Genomic DNA, 18,508 nt, shown 5'->3' with positions numbered 1-18,508 from the left:
TGCTAAGAGTTTTCTGAATAATGAGCGGGTAAGAACATTTCCAGCCTCTCCAGTATGTTTTCCATTTGCCGAAAAACCGGCGGATAAGTCCTGCGTGAAGTTTAGAACCCGTGGGAGTCAAGAGGAGGTAGTGAGAGGCAGCGCGGTTTCTTACATCCAACTTGAGTTTTTCCCCGGGAATAGATGGCGAAGGAGTAGTTAGCGAGGAAGCACCACAGGTGAAGACAGGTGGGACAGTGGCGCAGAACAGTTTGCAGAGCATTTGGGTGTTTGTGTTTATTTTTTATTTTTTAAAAAATTTTTTAATTTTATTTATTTTTGAGACAGAGACAGACAGAGTATGAGCAGGGGAGGGGCAGAGAGAGAGAGGGAGACACAGAATCCAAAGGAGGCTCCAGGCTCTGAGCTGTCAGCACAGAGCCCAATGTGGGGCTCGAACCCACGGATTGTGAGATGATGACCTGAGCCGAAGTCGGACACCCAACCGACTGAGCCACCCAGGAGCCCCATTGGGTGTTTGTGTTTAAAGTCAAAAAAAGAAAATATACGTAGGTCACTCCGAAGTCACTTATTTTTCTTTTTTTTTTAGTCTGTAGAATCCCCTGGGAAATCTAGCAGCGAAAGGACATGTATGCCAGCTAATTATGTGACGTTAAGTATGCATCCTCCAGCTTCCTGGGGTCTGGGAGGCAGCCTTGGCCTTTCCTAGCGCAGCAGCCGAGGGGACCCAGGCCTTTCGAGGAACGGAAAGGTGACCATCACGATGCATGCTGGTGGAGTGGACATATACTGAAAATGTTTTCTCTGTTGGAAATAGATACTCTCAGTTGACTGCCGGACTAATATTTTCCAGTAGGAACTTAGCTTACTGAGGAATGATATGTAAACGTTACACTGTGGGGGATCCCATCGGTCAGCGATAGTCGTGTGTGTGACGTTATATGTATGCTTCCACTGGAGACATAAAGAGAATGAAATGTGGTTTCTGCCCTTGGAGAAGTTAACAGTTGAAACAAAGCTGAAGGGGCTCCTGGGTGGCTCCGTCGGTTAAGCGTCTGACTTCGGTTCAGGTCTTGATCTCATGGTTCATGAGTTCGAGCCCCGCTTCGGAATCTCTGCTGACAGCTCGGAGCCCGGAGTCTGCTTTGGATTCTGTGTCTCCCTCTCTCTCTGCCCCTCCCCGCTCATATTCCCTCTCTCTCTCTCTCAAAACTAAATAAACATAAAAAAATAAAAAATAAAAAAACAAAAACAAGCTGTATTTAAGCCCCGTCTCTCTAAGCAAATTCCAACCATCCTTCCGTTCCATAACGATAGGCATTGTGATGTGACTGAATGTTGGTAAACTTAGCTTGAGAAAGTCATGAGGTAAAAAAAGCTTTTATCTTGTCACCGGACCACCAGACCACATTCAGCTCTGTGCCCCTTGTGTCTTCCAGAAGGAGAGAACGTGGCATTTGTACCATCAATCTTAACTCTTTCCTGAGAGTGTTTTTCCCACCCCCATTGTAAGGAACTGCATGGGCTATTAATATTCACTCTCCAGTTTTATGTCTTTATCCCAGCACCCAAATGTGGATATTTTCTGCCTGTTGGCTCTATATCTGCAGTGGAGTTATAGCCTCTAGAATAATAACACAACAGAGAAATAACTTCTAAATCGGGCACCCTCCGTGTAACTCTGATTGCCTTTAATTAGGGGGGTAAATCACAAGCTAAAAAGAGTAACAGACTTGAAATCACTTAAAAATCAGAATAATCAACCGAGAAAAAAATGTAGTCTCATAAATCTAATTTTTAACTACAGCACAATAGTTTCTTTATTCATTAAATAACTTTCGCCGCCCCTCCCTGTTTCTCGGATTGGAACTCTAACGTCGATTAGGAGAATTGCCAAATATCTGTGAAGTGAAAGACTTTCCCTCCACCCCTCCCACTCCCCATAATAGCCTAGAACATATAAAACTGAAAAGTCACCGTTCAGCCCAAGAATTAGGTTTGTGTGGCCATAACTATTATTGAGAGTGATTTCAAAGGCAGGTTAGGGGAGAATTAGGCCAGCTGGGGAAGACCCCTTTTTTTCTTTTCTCTTCTCTTCTTTTCTTTTCTTTTCTTTTCTTTTCTTTTCTTTTCTTTTCTTTTCTTTTCTTTTCTTTTCTTTTCTCTTCTCTTCTCTTCTCTTCTCTTCTCTTCTCTTCTTTTCTTTTCCAGCAGTGTTTCCCTAGAAATAGATATAATTTGGCACATTACAAACTACTGCATTCATTTTTCATAAACTCCACCTTTAAAAATAGCAACACTTGGGGCGCCTGGGTGGCGCAGTCGGTTAAGCGTCCGACTTCAGCCAGGTCACGATCTCGCGGTCCGTGAGTTCGAGCCCTGCGTCAGGCTCTGGGCTGATGGCTCGGAGCCTGGAGCCTGTTTCCGATTCTGTGTCTCCCTCTCTCTCTGCCCCTCCCCGTTCATGCTCTGTCTCTCTCTGTCCCAAAAATAAATAAAAACGTTGAAAAAAAATTAAAAAATAAATAAAAATAGCAACACTTCAAGAGCATTGACAGCACCAAAAATATAGCCTGCTATTTATTGTTCCAAGGCTTGGCTTTTCATGGTTTTTGAGAAAGGACCAGATTTGAAGCAATGCCATGCGTGATTTTTTTTTGTCAACCTAATATCCAGAGAAGCCTATTAATACATATAAACAGATTATTATTTCTCTCGGAGTGAAGAAAGAGCTTCTTTCTTGGTAGGCATCTGCCAGATAATTTAGGGGGGAAAGTTAATATGAAAAACGTGTGGCGGGGAGAGCAGCCGTGCGAGATAAGGCTGGACTGGCGGTGCCCAGAAGACTCCTTTCCAGCAGGTATCCCCTGCAAGCCGGGCAGAATTTTCAAAATCTGTTCGCTCCTATTCCACACGAAGAGGGGGCTCTATCAGGAGCCGGATCAGGGACGTCACGGTGCATGTCAGCTGCCAGAGCGTGAAGCCGCGTTTGTAACAGAGAAATTAGTGACGTTTCCTTGCAATCATGAACCAACATGTGCTGGGCTCATTACAGCTCTCTGCGACTGCTCACATCTTGAAACTCTCCATTGACCCAACTGCGGAAATCCTGTTTGTCTGCCTCCTGCTTTCTCCCCCAAAGAACAATAAATAAACAAGCAAGTAAGTAAGTAAGTAAATAAATAAATAAATAAAACAAAGCAAATTGCAAGGCTGGGCTTGTTTAATGAATGTGATTTGTTTTTGTTGAAGCAAAGGCACACACGAGGTTTCAGAGGCTGTCAGCTCGGTGCTGGGTTTGTGAATGACTTCACGCCCCACGTCTTTAAGGGGTTTAATAATATGGAAGGTGTCTGCATTTGCTGGTGATAACCTGTCCAAAGGCATTTTCCTTACTTTCGTAGGTTCCAAGAATAAAAATGACTTTTCAAGGTAGGTGAGGCCATCTTTCTGACTTCAGACGGAACTATATCTAGCTTGGGCAGACATCAGAGACTCTTTCGTTGTAGGAAGAATGTCCTCACCATGGGTGTTGCCTTATCCCTCCCTTTGTGACTCTGCCGGATCCTAGCTGGGGTCTTCCTGCCATCTGAGAAATGCCTGACGCCTAACGCTGTAACCTGAAGCTCTTTCTTCTGCCTTTTCTGTTTGAAATGCAGTCTCTTGCACTGCACAGGCAAGACAGTTTTTGGTGGAATGCCTTTCCATTCATTCACCTATGACAACGTTACACCAAACAGTCTTGCCGTCTTTATATTAGGGTGACTACCCTCCTCTACGGAACTTCCCCTTGTCCCCCCGCCCCCCCGCCCACCCCACCGCCCTGCAAAAATAGTTTGTCAAGATAGATTGAACATGATTTTTCCACAGTTCCTAGCAGGAAGTGATCTTGATAGAGGCGTTGGCTTAGATGTGAATTTTTTGGAGTGACTGTTTGAATATGTAAACTAGTAGTATGATATTATTACTTAGTAATATAGAAAAAAAAAGGGCCTGCAAAGAGCTTGATTCCCTGGAGAAAGAAACTTTCTGAGCACGGATAGTAATACTTGCTCTCCATTTAGATGCAGTTGGTGGATGATACTACCCACGCTAATTAATAATGACATATTAGTTAACATATTGCCATCAGCAGGTGGCTATTTGAGCAGGGGTGAAAATGGCACATGCTAAAACAAATTGTTGTACCCTAGAGAAATGTGCAGAATTATTCTTTAAAAGAGTCTTTTAGTGATGTCTAGAATACATTTTTTTTTTTTTTTGGCACTTAACACAGCGCTTTTAAGAGCTAAAACAAGGGGTGAGGCTGGAGAGGTGGAGACTAGAAAGGCAAAACAAAAGACCGCACAACTGATTCAACCTTTTTCAAAAGCTGTTCCAATTAGAAAACAAAATGAAACAAGTTAACAGTCGAATCCAAGCAGCACGGTCTGCCTGTCACATCAGACATCGCGTTGGAAGACTCATGTGTCCTCATTCTTCCCCTCTGCACTCTCTTTCTTCCTCCCCTGAATGTATTCTAGATCCATCAGGGGATTTGGGGCATGCGGCGACATATGGGCAGGAAGCCATAATCTGTCGCTGGCTTTCGGTTTCTGAGGACTCTCTGTGACAAAGAAGGGGTTAAAACTGTCAACGCCTATCACAGCTCGGTGATAATTAGTGTAACAGCAATCCCAGAACGGTAGGCACAGATGACCGCACGACAGCAGGCAATTTCTACGAGAGGGGCTGCTTCCTAAGAAATCCTTCTCCATCTCTTTTCAGCTCGTGAACGACCACGCTTTTGAAATGCCTACGTGAAAAAGTGACTGTGTGTGCCTACAAACGATTCTAAGGATGACTGTGAATCTTTTTTCTATTTCAGAAGGTGCATTTTGAGTTAGCAGTTGCAGGTACAAGTTGAATAGATATGTGCCCTCTGAGCCCGAGATTGGTGGCCTTTAGAATGTCTCCAAGTGTTGCTGTTACTTCTGCTACTAAGGACGCTCCCGCGTAGTAGGGAGCGAGGTGACGTCAGGAGACAAACTGTTGCAAGATATGCTTTCTTTTATTTATTTATTTATTTATTTATTTATTTATTTATTTATTTTTGCTTTACTTGCCTGTTCTTACAAGAACCATAAAAGGGGGGAAAAAAGAACAATGTTTTTAAACAAGGCAAATAAGACTTGGACCTGAAAAAAATTACATTTTTCATTTAGTAGCTTCAAGGAGAAAATTGATAGGTTAAAAAAAACCCAGAGACTTAAAGCTGTTTTTTCAGGGGCACCTGGGGGGCTCAGTAAGTTAAGCGTCCAACTTCAGCTCAGGTCATGGTCTCATGGTTCGTGAGTTCGAGCCCTGCGTCGGGCTGTGTGCTGACAGCTCAGAGCCTGGAGTCAGCTTCAGATTCTGTGTCTCCCTCTGTCTGCCCCTCCCCCACTTACTTTCTCTCTCTCTCTCTCTCTCTCTCTCTCTCAAAAAGTAAACATTAAAAAAAAAACTATTGTTTTAAAAGTCCATTTGATAAGCAGAAAGGACAATTGTGACTTAAACATAGGAGCAGCAGTCGGTACAGCATGTGACTCTTGAGCTCAGGGTCGTGAGTTCGAGTCCCACACTGGGTGTGGAGTTTACTTAAAAGAAAACTAGGAGCAGAAATCCATGATGGACTAGGGGAAGAATGGGTAAAGGAGAACCTAAATAACCCCGATATGTTCAAATCCACAGGTCCCCATGGCCGGCATCCTAGAGTACTTAATGAATTGGCCGAAGTCATCACAGAACCGCTAGATATCATTTTTGAGAACTCGTGGAGGACTGATGAGGTACCTGAAGACTCGAAAAGGGCATATTTAGAACCTTCTTTCAAAAAAGGGACATGGATGATGACCCTGGAAATACTCATCAGCTTAACTTTTTGCTTGGAAAAATTCTGGAATAATCAACTTAGTATACTGGGTAACTAACTTACAACAGCTAGAAATGAGGCAGTGAAACATCACATAAAGAAGAACTCAGTTCAGTTTTGAGATAAGGTCTTGTGCATACTTTGGGAACTCTCCTGTCTGTTCTCTGAATTCTTGGGGGGAAATAAATGAGGTTGGCTGAGGCATTTGGGTGATAACTGATTGTAAGTGTAATATAAGACACAGAGCAGGTTTCTGGCATTAGCTTGCCATTACGTCGTTTCCACATTAGCCTTTAACTTGAGAATTAGGAGCTTTCATTTTATATTTTAACATACATCTTCTTCTCACTTCATATAGGACCATGTTTTCGTGGGTTGAGATTTTTTTTTTTTTTTTATAGAATTCAATATAGAATAGTTTGGTGATGGAATTCTTATTTTAAGGTGCTTTTTATAGTCATTTCATATATAGGTAGAATCATAAAGCTGATGAATTAAGGAACATCACCCAGGGAAGACCAATTTTTCTAACTTCTCGTTTTAAATTTAACCTGGCTGAAGTTTAGACCAGTAACAGTGTCTTGCCCTCCCAGAAGCCCGGCTAGAGCCAGCTCTGTAACTTGATAGCTAGTTTCCCTCACTCCCTGGGGGCTGCCAAGGCCAGTGTTGTGTCCAATCCCACCTCACTCCCCAAGTTTCTGATGTCAGGCCTGTGGGGGGCAGGGAGGTAGACCTAACCACTGGCCGCATAACCACAGCCAGAAAGGAGAGTAGAAGGAAGTAGGGGAAAGAAATGAAGACAAATCTGGAAATTCCTGATTCTTACTTTTCTTGCCTTTGGATGTCAGTAGTTTTATTTCCTGCTTAGAAAACACAACCATGGTGATGGGATCAAAAATAATTGAAAGGAAGTTATCAAAGAAGACACAGATACACAGCAGGCTCCCAGGTCAGGCAGCTTCTGAGAGCCCCTGAGCAGTCCTGCATTACAGAATCTTTCCCACGCTACTTGGAAATAGACACGATATGTAAGTTTACATAGCATTGTGATTCTTAAGAGTAGGAGACTCTCAAAGGAAAAGCAATTAACATTCATTTTCTTCCTGGTGCATACTGGTCCCTAGGTGAGCAGTTAAGGTCTCCAAGGGCATTTTTATCACAGTACTGCTTTAAAAATCTAAGGTTTACATAGTTTATCTACTTCTAGAGATTGATTTAGACACTGTAAAATCAGTCTCAAATGCAACGCAAGGAGATTAAGCTCAAAAGCATGTATAAATTGTCCTTTAAACTCTATGCTGCTTGCAGATAAGTAAGGATCATACTCCAGTCAACCTTTTCGTCATTTTTTCTAAGGGAACCAGAGTCTTTAATTACCAAGCTAGATTTTGTTTTGTTTTGTTTTGTTTTGTTTTAAGGAGTGGGAGGTCTGTATAGATTACAGATATAATTTATTGTGATAACAAATGGCTTCCTCTTCACGACCTCATTTCCAGGTGCAGCATCGGTGGTAGATTTATTTCACAGATGTACATTTACATGCATTTTTTGACCTGTTGCTAGAAAGGACCCAATTTCTGAAAATTCTGCTCACCATGGGCATTATGATACAATCTATGGCAACCGGAAAAAAAAAAAAAAGGTGGGGGGGACTCTGGTCATTTAAAGTTTTATTTTCTATTTGTGTTATGTCTAACTTCAGTTATCTTGCTACATTTAAATCTCTTTGTGTCTGCTGTTGGAATCTGAAAATAATGATTCTCTACCTAAATCAAGAGTCACAATCTAGAATGGTTAACTAGCCAATGGACTTGTAAGACTTCTTACCTAAAGCCAGAGGAAGAAAACTTTAAGTAGAGAAGTATTAAAGGCAGCTCATTAATTCTTTTGCATTAAATGAAGATCAGGTAAGCGTTAAAATATAAGAGAAAGGAAGGAGTCTTACCATGAATTATACCTGGAGATAATTATTCTTAGGATGAATAATTATTTCGTAGCATTTTCTCTTTTATCTAACATTTATGATATCTTTAATATTTTAAGATTAGGTAAGTAAGGGACAGATATGTTAACAGAACTACAGGAGTACCTTGATTTGTATTTCCTAGAACATCAAAAGATATTAGTTAGAGACTTTTCTTTCATAATATTGAGGATATTATGAATTTGGAGGATTAGCAAAATTCCTGTTCAGTTCATCTTACAACAAAATTTTGTGGGGTGAGGAATCAGCCTTTTCTTGACTTAGGTAATGCATAATGTGAAGGGCTCCCTCCCACTACAGGAGTTTAAGCAAATTAGAACAGCTGTACTCAAGCAGTTTCTTAGTCCAGAGAAGTTTACAGCATCTTGTGTTGTGAAATCAACAACAAAAACAGTAAGCCTTGAGTTTTTACTTTGGAGCTCCTTGGCTCTTAGTTCAAATTTTGGAATCATGCCGATTGCCTTTTCAGGTGGTGAATCAATTTAGAACATAAACTATAGTGTAGCATGGGGAATGGTCTTGAACGATTATTGAACTAATCAACAGCTTTTTATCCTTGTCCATCAAATAGGAAAAATAAATACCTTCCATAATTCCTAAGAGGCTTATTAGCATTCTGCACCAAACATCCACAGAGTTCCTGGCCCAGTGCTTGACAAATAGGTACTGAGTGCCTTCCTCTCTTCCATTTGTTACTCTGTGATTTCCTCTTATGTGAAAGAAATTACCTTAAAACTGACTAGAAAACTCCAGCATAAATTGACATGTCCTTATTACTGCCTTAGACCCACTGAACAAGGCCCCTTTGCTTTCTTTTAGAAAGGATAGAAAGGTTACAGTGGCCACTCACAGTAGGAATTCAGTAAATGTTTATTGATTGAATGAAAAGAATGTGATTTTTTAAAAACAGCAAATGTGTAAGGCCAGCACTTTTCAAGGCTGAGGAAATAGTCCCATAGACACATAGGAAGGTATTTCTTCAACTTTCTTCTTTTTTTACAGCTTTAGATTTATAAATTTGGTGTGTAGGTTAGTGAGTAGTGTATCTGATTTTGTGACTGTGATTTACAAATTAGGAGTGCAAATGGGCATTTCCCCGTAGATTCTTCTGGGATAAATCCAGCAAGGTACCTGGCAGATGATGGCAGATCAACAAACTTTTCTATGTGAAGAGAAACCAGATGTACCAGTGACTAGGAAGCACCCGCCAGAAAACTGAGCTGAGCCTATCTGGATTATTCTCTGGAAAGAGCCTGACTGCTGTAAACAGGTTCCTTGCCTGGGCATTGAAGAATAACAAAAAGAGAGGTTAAAGAAAATTACATTTTTAGACAAAATATTTGGTTTATATAAATTCTTACATGTAATATTAAATTAGGCATCAAAACATCAGGGTCAGGCAGGTAGAAGGTTTCTGAATTTCAAAGTAAAATAGGGAATAAACAATAGAATATTCTATCCAGAGACATATACAGGAAATGAGCAAGAGCCTGACCTTAAATTGCCAGTTCTCTGTTCAGACCAGGGGCCAAGTAATAGGCAATGCTTAGAAGTCAGTTGACAACTTGTGCTTTGACCAAAGCATCTTTAATAACAGATGCTGTATTAAACAAAGTAAGTAGTACAGCACAGAGCCAATCAAATCAGCTAGGTTTTCTCTTTCTGAAGTTTCTAGATTCTTCGCAATCTCCGTGGTCATCGGTTAGATATTCCTACATCAGATGTTTTACACTATCGGATTCTTTGATTAGAAAATTGTCGTTAACATCATATTATTAACCTCTAAGGATATAAAATCAAATTTCTATTCCATGAAATGGAATATCTGTGACAGATATTTCCATGAAAGGTACACAAAACAAAACAAAACAAAACAAAACAGGAGTAGTTCAGAAAAATGAATAATATACATTTTTATTTTTAATTATCAACTTTGATGTTTTTCTTTCAATTTTTTAAATTCCTGGAAATGAAGTTTTATTTTTTATTGTCGTTGTTGTTAAAAGATAACTTTTAGACGAAAATGGGAGGTTAAATTCCACATTAGGAGCTGGTGGGTTTTTTTGGTTTTTTTGGTTTTTTTTTTCTTTTTGACAATTTGACCAAAATTTCTTTTTTTTTTTTTCAACGTTTATTTATTTTTGGGACAGAGAGAGACAGAGCATGAACAGGGGAGGGGCAGAGAGAGAGGGAGACACAGAATCGGAAACAGGCTCCAGGCTCTGAGCCATCAGCCCAGAGCCCGACGCGGGGCTCGAACTCACGGACCGCGAGATCGTGACCTGGCTGAAGTCGGACGCTTAACCGACTGCGCCACCCAGGCGCCCCTTGACCAAAATTTCTTTCACTGATACAAAAGGAAGGACATCCACTTGTAACATTAAGATGAGAAGTGTCTTCTATAGATGTATTCTGTATCATGCCCTTTGTCAGATGAATTTCTCTTTATTATTCCAACAATAAAATGCTGACTTGAACATCTTCAGGGCAAAGTGGTGTGTTAATTGGGGCAAATGGTAGAAATTCTATTGCAGTTGTTGCCCTGGTCTCTAAGACTGACAATATTCTGAGATACTTTTTGGGTTACTACAGCCATTACTCATTGAGAAGTTCTGCCCATCCAGAAATGCGTGCATAGGTCCAAATAATCAACGTGTACATCTACATAGCTGAGCACAGATTCATTCTAAATAAAAGCTGCAGTTTGGTTTTTACAAATGTAATTGCAACTGACACCTTTTTCCCCCTTTCATTAATTGTCTTTAAAACGGATTATATGAGAAGGCTCTATTAAAAGCTTAATTGGAACAGCATCATGAACTGTGGATTGTGTGCCCGTGCAGCGCTGTGATTTGCAAACATATGTCCGCTCTTCAATAAATGTTATGGCTTTCACAGCGGTTCCGCCTTGGCCTCTTTTGTAATCGTTTACATTTCGGTGAATGGCGTAGAGTTTGTGTGTTGTTTAAATTGACGATATATAAATGTTTACAGTAATGTAGCATTATGGGTAGCATGGGAAATCAGAGTTCCAACTTGAAAGACAGGAGAAAGCCAGGCTCCCCACACACCATGCAAAATGCAAATAAATCCTTACGATGTGTGCTTGGATGCATTTGTGTGATTGTTATAGACGCGTATGTCGTGCCTTTCTCCTCCCCCTCCTCCCCACTTCCAACTAAAAAAGTACTCCCGAGGGTGATAGCATGCGATTTTGTGCCAGTAATTGTGCTTCACCAGAGTAGGAGGTGGGGTGGCGGGATCTATTAGGTGGCAGGCTCCCACAGCCTTGAATATCCATCACCCACAGGTTGTGATGCATCCACAGACAAGCGGCATCTCAGGGATCATTAGATCTAGAGTCTATCAGACTCAGATCCTGGCCTCACTGCCTTCTGGCTTCAGGATCTTGAGCAAATGGAATAAATAAATATAGACCTTAGCACGATAATTAGCACATGATAAGCAGGCCCAAAACATCAATTACACACACACACACACACACACACACGCATATATATATATCAGTAGTAGCATTGTGGGTTCTGTATAAATGGCACCACATGTGGTATGTTTGGTGATGATGAAGGACTGTTTTTATTCCCACTGAATTCAAGGTGAGCAGAATATAAATTTAAAGCAAGCAAGATGCAGGGTAACTATTAGGAAGAAATATGTAACAATTAGAATGTTAGAAGTGAAAAGCATCCTAGGATAACATAATCTGGTTCAGACACTGGCGAGCCCGGAGTTTGTGGCCTGACGTTTGTTCTCCCAGACCCTCTAAATCCTGGCTTTTTGTCTCAGAGTCTGGAAAGTCTACCTAAAGGGATCCGTGGCATCTTCAAAAGAGACCCATCTCTCTAGACTGGCCTTAATTTCAACTTAGCTCCGTAGTTTTTGAGACCTAGCCTCAGAACACTTTTACTCATATCCTAAAAGTCCAAGCAGCCCCAGGGCTCTGCAGGGGCCAGCATCACATTATGAAAGCCTCATCTTTCAGCTCTAAAATCTTAGGCTTCAAGTCTTCCTTGGTCTATCAAGCATATTTAGAAAAGTCCATAATATTGGCAGCCAGCACTAGAATGTATTTTTTTTTTAATGGGGAGTTGCATGCATGAAATAGAAATCCCAAGTAAGGAGTGTTTGGTAAAAAAACATGGGATGGTTTATATCATTAATAAAATTGCTTCACATAAGGCAGCTTTTAACGTCTTTCATCTGAAACTGGAAAATGAATACCTTCTAGTCTCATTCCGGGCCATATGCTGCTCCACTGAGGATTTTTTAATTTAAAAGAGTACTCTTGAACAATTTTAAATGAAAAATTTACCTTTTTTCCCCTCCTAGAGTTACCCCGAGGACAGAGTGTATTTGTGTAATTATGGACACTTTTTTGGCCAACTTCCTCCACTTTCAAATCTCTCCATGTACCAGTAACAGGATGTCTGTGGAATCTCATCTGTTTCTTGGTTGAATAATGAGCACCGATGGTGAATTGTAGATCTTCAGCATGCATTCTTTTACATCCGGTGAGCTCGAGCAATTTAACATCCCCTTCATTTTGGAAATTAGTCTACGTAACCACATTTACAAAAATAGCCATTTCGGGTGAAGAAGATACGTTTCATTTTTTCTAAATCCTGACCTATACATCGGAAGCCCTCAATGCAGCTTTGGTTTTCCTGGTGAGTAGCTGTCTAGTCCCGTACTTTTTATACCTTCGCTGCTCTCTGGTCTGTAATGTGTCCAGGGCCCAGCATCACGTAGACACAGCCACGGAGGGCTTAGGCGACAGTATCTGTACAACTTTACGTTCTTCAGCAGAAAAGTCATGGAGTGACACGGTCTGGTTTTTCCCGTGGCTTGCACGAGGCTCTGTGCTCATTTGATTTGTCCCCACTAGTGTTCCCCATACTTCCGTAGTTCCTGTGTATTTTGGGGGACACTGCAGGTGCTCAGTGACATTGACATATGAGTGAAGGACTAAAGCCTAAGGAGACCGAACCCTGAAGTTGTGCCAGTTGGTTCTAGCAGGGCGTTTCCTGGTTTCTGAGAACAGGGAGGAAACCTGTGGCCTTTGTGTTTAGAGGAGAGCTTGCCTTTCACCTCAAAACCCTGGAAACCAAGCTTCTCTTTATCAGAAGTTCACCTTGGGGTGGGATTTTGTTGTTCTTCAGGGCCTCTGACTTTCCTGTTGTCTTTTGGATAAAACTATAAATGCAAATAATTTATAAAATAAAATTTTACAAGGGCACCTGGGTGGCTCAGTCGGTTGAGTGTCCGACTTCGGCTCAGGTCATGATCTCACTGCTTGTGGGTTCGAGCCCCGCATCGGGCTTTGTGAGGACAGCTCGGAGCCAGGAGCCTGCTTCAGATTCTGTCTCCCTCTCTCTCTGCCCCTCCCCTGCTCGTGTTCTGTCTCTCTCTCTCTAATATAAAATAAAACACTAAAAATAAAATTTTACATACTCATTTAGGTTTTCTTGTGCCAGCAGGTATTAAATATGGCAATTTGTGAAGGCACATGAAAATACTAAAATGACACGCTTATTTGAATTACAGTTTTCTTTTGGCCCTATTTTTGTTTTAATCTGAATTGTGAGAGGGGTATCATCTATTCCTGCAATTAAAGCTAATAAAATAGCAATCAATTCCTGCAATTAAAAATAATCAAACTATGTTTAATGTATTCATGGCATCCACGCGAGCGTATGGTATGCTGCTGGACAAAATGCGAACGTATCCTGATACCTTCCCTACATAAACATTAACTTCTCTGTTAGATTGCATTTTGGACACGCTCCCCTTCTAGATATATTTAACGTAAATATGTGAACGCACGATTCTGCCCCTGGAAATAGTTATTTCTTCTTAAAGGTTACTCCTCCTTTCTAACCCATACGAAGGCCAAAAAAAGTGAAGAAATTAAGAAGTGTCGGTCCAGGATGTTCGGATCTGGGTTTGAATCCCACAGAGCTGCTGAGTATTGTCATGAATGCTTACCATGTAAGCAGAAACCGGCAGGTATACGGTGGTCACATGCCTTGTCTTTCTTTGGCCCCGTGGATGTGCATCTATCAGGTGGCAGGTAGGGAAGAGCATGGATGTTCTGGACTCACAAGACCCGGGATGCAAATTGCAACCCCTGGCACGTGGCTCAGTGGCCTTAGGTTACTGAGTCCTTGCCAGTCTGTTGCACCACCAGAAAAGTGAGGTTGATAACACCCCCTCAAAGAGGTCCTGTGGAAGGTGAACACGCTAACGAGGGAGAGAACCCACAGAGGGTCTGGTGTTGGAGAAGTAGGAGTCCTCCCCACAGTCAGCGAGGCAGTGTCTTTGGCAGGTGGGAAGGGGAGGCCTGGGCCAGAGGGGAGAGGTTTCCGACTCGTGAGCTTGAATTGTTTTCAAGATAAGTCAGAAAAAGAGCTCACATTCCAGAATTGATGACAAAACAACCACATTAAACAATACAATGGCGGGGACACCTCAGTGGGTTAAGCGTCCAGCTTCGGCTCAGGTCACATGCTCGTGGTTCTCGAGTTTGAGCCCTGCCTGGGGGGTCTCTGCTGTCAGCACGGAGCCTCCTGCGAATTCTCTGCCCCTTTCCCACTTGAATACGTGTGCGCTCTCTTTCTCTCTCTCTCTCAAAAAAAGTAGAACAGGGGCGCCTGGGTGGCGCAGTCGGTTAAACGTCCGACTTCAGCCAGGTCACGATCTCGCGGTCCGTGAGTTCGAGCCCCGCGTCAGGCTCTGGGCTGATGGCTCAGAGCCTGGAGCCTGTTTCCGATTCTGTGTCTCCCTCTCTCTCTGCCCCTCCCCCGTTCATGCTCTGTCTCTCTCTGTCGCAAAAATAAATAAACGTTGAAAAAAAAAATTAAAAAAAAAAAAAAAAGTAGAACTGCCAACACTTAAAAGGACTAATGTGTGCCCAGGACAGTTCAAGGCACTTTACGTGTATTTTCTCCTTTAACCTTTACAGTCACCCTGTGAGGTAGATACCATCATTATTCCCATTCTACAGATGAGGGAGCTGAGGTAAAGACGGATTTTGTTAATTAATGGCCACACAGCCATTAATTGGGAACACTGGAATTTGAATCTCAACACTGTAAGTTTAAGCCTGTCCTTTTAACCTGTACTTATGTTTTATAGGGCCAAATTTAACATGAGACGAAACGTGAGGATCAGAAATTAAGAAGTAGGAGAGGGCAGATTGACAAGAGCAGGGTTTGTCCTACAAGAGGGTGTTTGGGAGGTCAGCAGACTAGGTGAAGAAGGTAGGAAATACGTTGCATTTCGTCAAGTCTGAGATCCAAGAGGGCAAGACCACCAGCGTGTGCCCTTGAGCAAGAGGAAGTCCTCCAGCCCAACTCTTACACGACATGGTTTTCAATTAGGATTTTGTTCTTCTTTGTTTTAAAAAATGTTTATTGGGGCGCCTGGGTGGCGCAGTCGGTTAAGCGTCCGACTTCAGCCAGGTCACGATCTCGAGGTCCGTGAGTTCGAGCCCCGCGTCAGGCTCTGGGCTGATGGCTCAGAGCCTGGAGCCTGTTTCCGATTCTGTGTCTCCCTCTCTCTCTGCCCCTCCCCCGTTCATGCTCTGTCTCTCTCTGTCCCAAAAATAAATAAACGTTGAAAAAAAAATTAAAAAAAAAATGTTTATTTATTTAGAGAGGCAGACAGAGAGAGAGAGAGATCGCGAGCAGGGGAGGGGTAGAGAGAAAGGGAGAGCATCCCAAGCAGGATGCAGGCTGTCAGCGCACCGCCTGACTCAGGCTCCATCCCAAGAATCGTGAGGTCATGACCTGAGCTGAAGTCAAGAGTCGGACACTCAACCGACTGAGCCACCCAGACGCCCCTCAATTAGGATTTTTGTTTTCAACTTCTCGAAAGAACTAGCTTAGATATATTTACACACAGATGTTTATGATTTATCACTCAGACATACATAAACATAAAAGATCACTAAGTAAATGTGAGGTAATCCTATGAGGTTTTTTTTAGACAGTCTTCTGAATCACTTTCGACTCAGGTCCCTCCAGTCCCTGCTCCTGTTGTCCCCATGGTGTCACCATCTGGCCAGCAGGAGCCCTGTCGATGTAGCCGCCCCGAGCGCCTTGTCACTTCTGGATCTCATCCAAATCAGTCTATGAGTTTGGATGCGGGCACTTTTGTTGATCTTACCGGAAGTTGTCTGCAGGTTTTCAGACAGGAACCGATTCTTTCCTCAAATGGTTATTAAATCGTTCGTCAGCCGAAATGTTGTGGGCTTGTGGCTTGGCAGTCACGTCCCCAGGAATGGCAGCCACATTTGCACACGTGCATACGTGGCCACGACCTCACTCGCTGCTGGTCAAAATCGACTGTAGTTCTCCACGTATTGTTCTCCACCCCGGTTTCATATGTGTTTGGGAAAACGTGTGTCCATGAAATACGCTGGTCTCTCAAGTTACAAGGGGATTTTGCCCGCCCATCTCATTTTACCTTCTGCCCTCCTACTTTGTTGATAATTACGTAGCAGTAATTTTGTCTCAAACAAAATTCGAATGACTTGGACCCGGAATAAGAACGTCTTTTGTTTCTTTTTGTAGTTGAGCCCGTGCTAGCGTTGTTCTCCAGCGCGTCTCTGACGTGATTTATCCCACAGACACATATTACATATTGGTAATACTTGGCTTACTGAAGTCTGTGTTACACGGACATCACTGGCTTGTGGGAAGTCTTTAAACAATGATTTAACAATTATTTTATAGAATTTAGCACCTTGCCCCAGGGAATGATAATCATTTATTTGGGTGTTTTAATTTAAAAAAAAAAAGTGTTATCTTTGAGTATAGTTGACACATGATGTTACTATAGTTTCAGGGGATTCAACGTAGTGATTCAGTTTCTCTTATGTGTGCCGTACTGGCCACCGGGTGTGGCTACTATCTGTCACCATACAATGGTATTATGGTATCATTGACTGTATTCTTTATGCTGTGCCTTTATTCCTGTGACTTATTTGTTCCATCATTGGGAGCCTGTATCTCTCACTCTCCTCCAGCCATTTTGCCCATCCCTGTACCCCCTTCCCTCTGGCAGTCATCGGTTTGTTCTCTGTATTTATAGGCCCGAGTCTGCCTTTTATCTGCTATTCATTTGTTTTGTTTGTTTAGATGCTACCTATGAGTGAAATCATATGGTATTTGTCTTTCTCGGTATGACTTATTTCCTTTAGGATAACACCCTCTAGGTCTATCCCGATTGTGGCAAATGGCAAGATCTCCTTTTTTTCTGGCTGTGTAATATTCTGTGTGTGTGTGTGTGTGTGTGTGTGTGTGTGTGTGTGTGTATGTGTGTGTGTGTGTGTTGGGTATTTCAATTTTTAATAATGATGGCTGATGATAGAGCACCAGTATACGTGCCTACTGTTGGAAGTAGGGGTTTGTTCTCACTCATGCTTTAGGGTAAGAGAAACTCTCTATTGTAATTAGAATTCCACGTGACAGCTAAAACTTTATTATTTGGCCTTTAAATATTGGAATCCTGTGAAAGTGTTTGGAGTTTCTAAATGTCTCCGGGAGTTTAGGCTCCGTTCTTTGTGCTCAGCGTATGTGCGGTATAGTGGAAAGAGGGCGGGGCCTTGAGACCAGGAGGAAAGAAACTCTAAACTCCCTACTAGGTGACCTTATGAAAACAACAAAAACCAAACACCGACAAACAAACAAACAAAAAACCCCACAAGTACACTCACAAGGCAGATCAAGTTCTATACAAATTCCGTTGGGGCCTCATAATAACCCAATAAAGTAGTTACTGTTCCTGTTCCATTCTACAGGTCAGGAACTAAGGCTCAGAGCTAAATACCTTAGGAAGTTCACTTCACCTCTACTATCCTAGATGTCCTTAGAATTTGTGAGAGGAAGACTTCCAGTGGGCACCAGTCATATTATGGATACAGCATATTGCATATTATCAGGTGCTTGAAATGGAAACTAATTTTTATCACACTGATTTAAATTGCCTTTTCTTCTCCCATTCCCTAAAGAGTGTGAAATTGCCGTTTGAAATCACCTTATGGATTCTGAGAGGAAAATGAGCATTTTGGAATTTTTAAAGTCCCCCCCCCCCCGCCGACCTCCAATCCATTTCGGTTACACAGATTGATTCTCCCTGTTTTGTCTTAAGTGACAATATTTAAAAGTTGTTGGGTTGTTTGTTGTTGTTGTTGTTGGTTTTTTGGGGGGGCTTGTTTTTAATTAGAAAAATGAGTAGGCAGCTTTATACCAATGCTTGGTACTTTCTACTCCCTGGAAATATTCTCCATGATGATTAAACTGAAGGAATTTAGTGGCCAGATATTTTTTTTAGTGGGCCTCTGGGTGAGACCACATAATATCTTCTGTATTTTAAAGAATCATAACTATCCAGTTGGATACATAACAAACCATAACTTCCAATAGTCTTATCTGAATAAAATTCCAGTGTCTGCATGAGAAATACTCCCGCTGGAAAATTATTTCATTGCCTCCACCGAATACAAAATAGGGTAATATTTATCTACATGTTAAGACAAGTTTCTGTAATAATTTGATGGATGTAATTGATTAAGGTATAGTTTTGAGAAACCTTAGAATTGCTGCCTC

General features: G+C 41.9%; 1 protein-coding gene across 4 annotated transcripts in view; it reads left to right on the top strand.

The window, feature by feature from the left end:
• Window positions 1–9,733, top strand: part of SAMD5 (sterile alpha motif domain containing 5) — a 57,040-nt gene extending 47,307 nt beyond the window's left edge. The window contains exons 2-3 of one of the 4 annotated variants that reach the window (XM_040448621.1): window positions 3,056–3,174; window positions 5,713–9,733. In XM_040448621.1, coding sequence (XP_040304555.1) covers window positions 3,056–3,154 — 99 coding nt within the window. In that variant the 3' untranslated portion in view covers window positions 3,155–3,174; window positions 5,713–9,733. The remainder of the gene's footprint in view (window positions 1–3,055; window positions 3,175–5,712) is intronic. The other 3 variants (XM_040448619.1, XM_040448620.1, XM_040448622.1) reach the window with 3 other exon arrangements.
• The last annotated feature ends 8,775 nt before the right edge of the window (window positions 9,734–18,508 follow it).

Source organism: Herpailurus yagouaroundi, unplaced genomic scaffold (assembly GCF_014898765.1).
Source record: "Herpailurus yagouaroundi ecotype Mexico unplaced genomic scaffold, PumYag 198, whole genome shotgun sequence".
Taxonomy (NCBI): Eukaryota; Metazoa; Chordata; class Mammalia; order Carnivora; family Felidae; genus Herpailurus; species Herpailurus yagouaroundi.
Note: the sequence above shows the minus strand (reverse complement) of the source record. Positions and strands in the feature narration are given on the sequence as shown.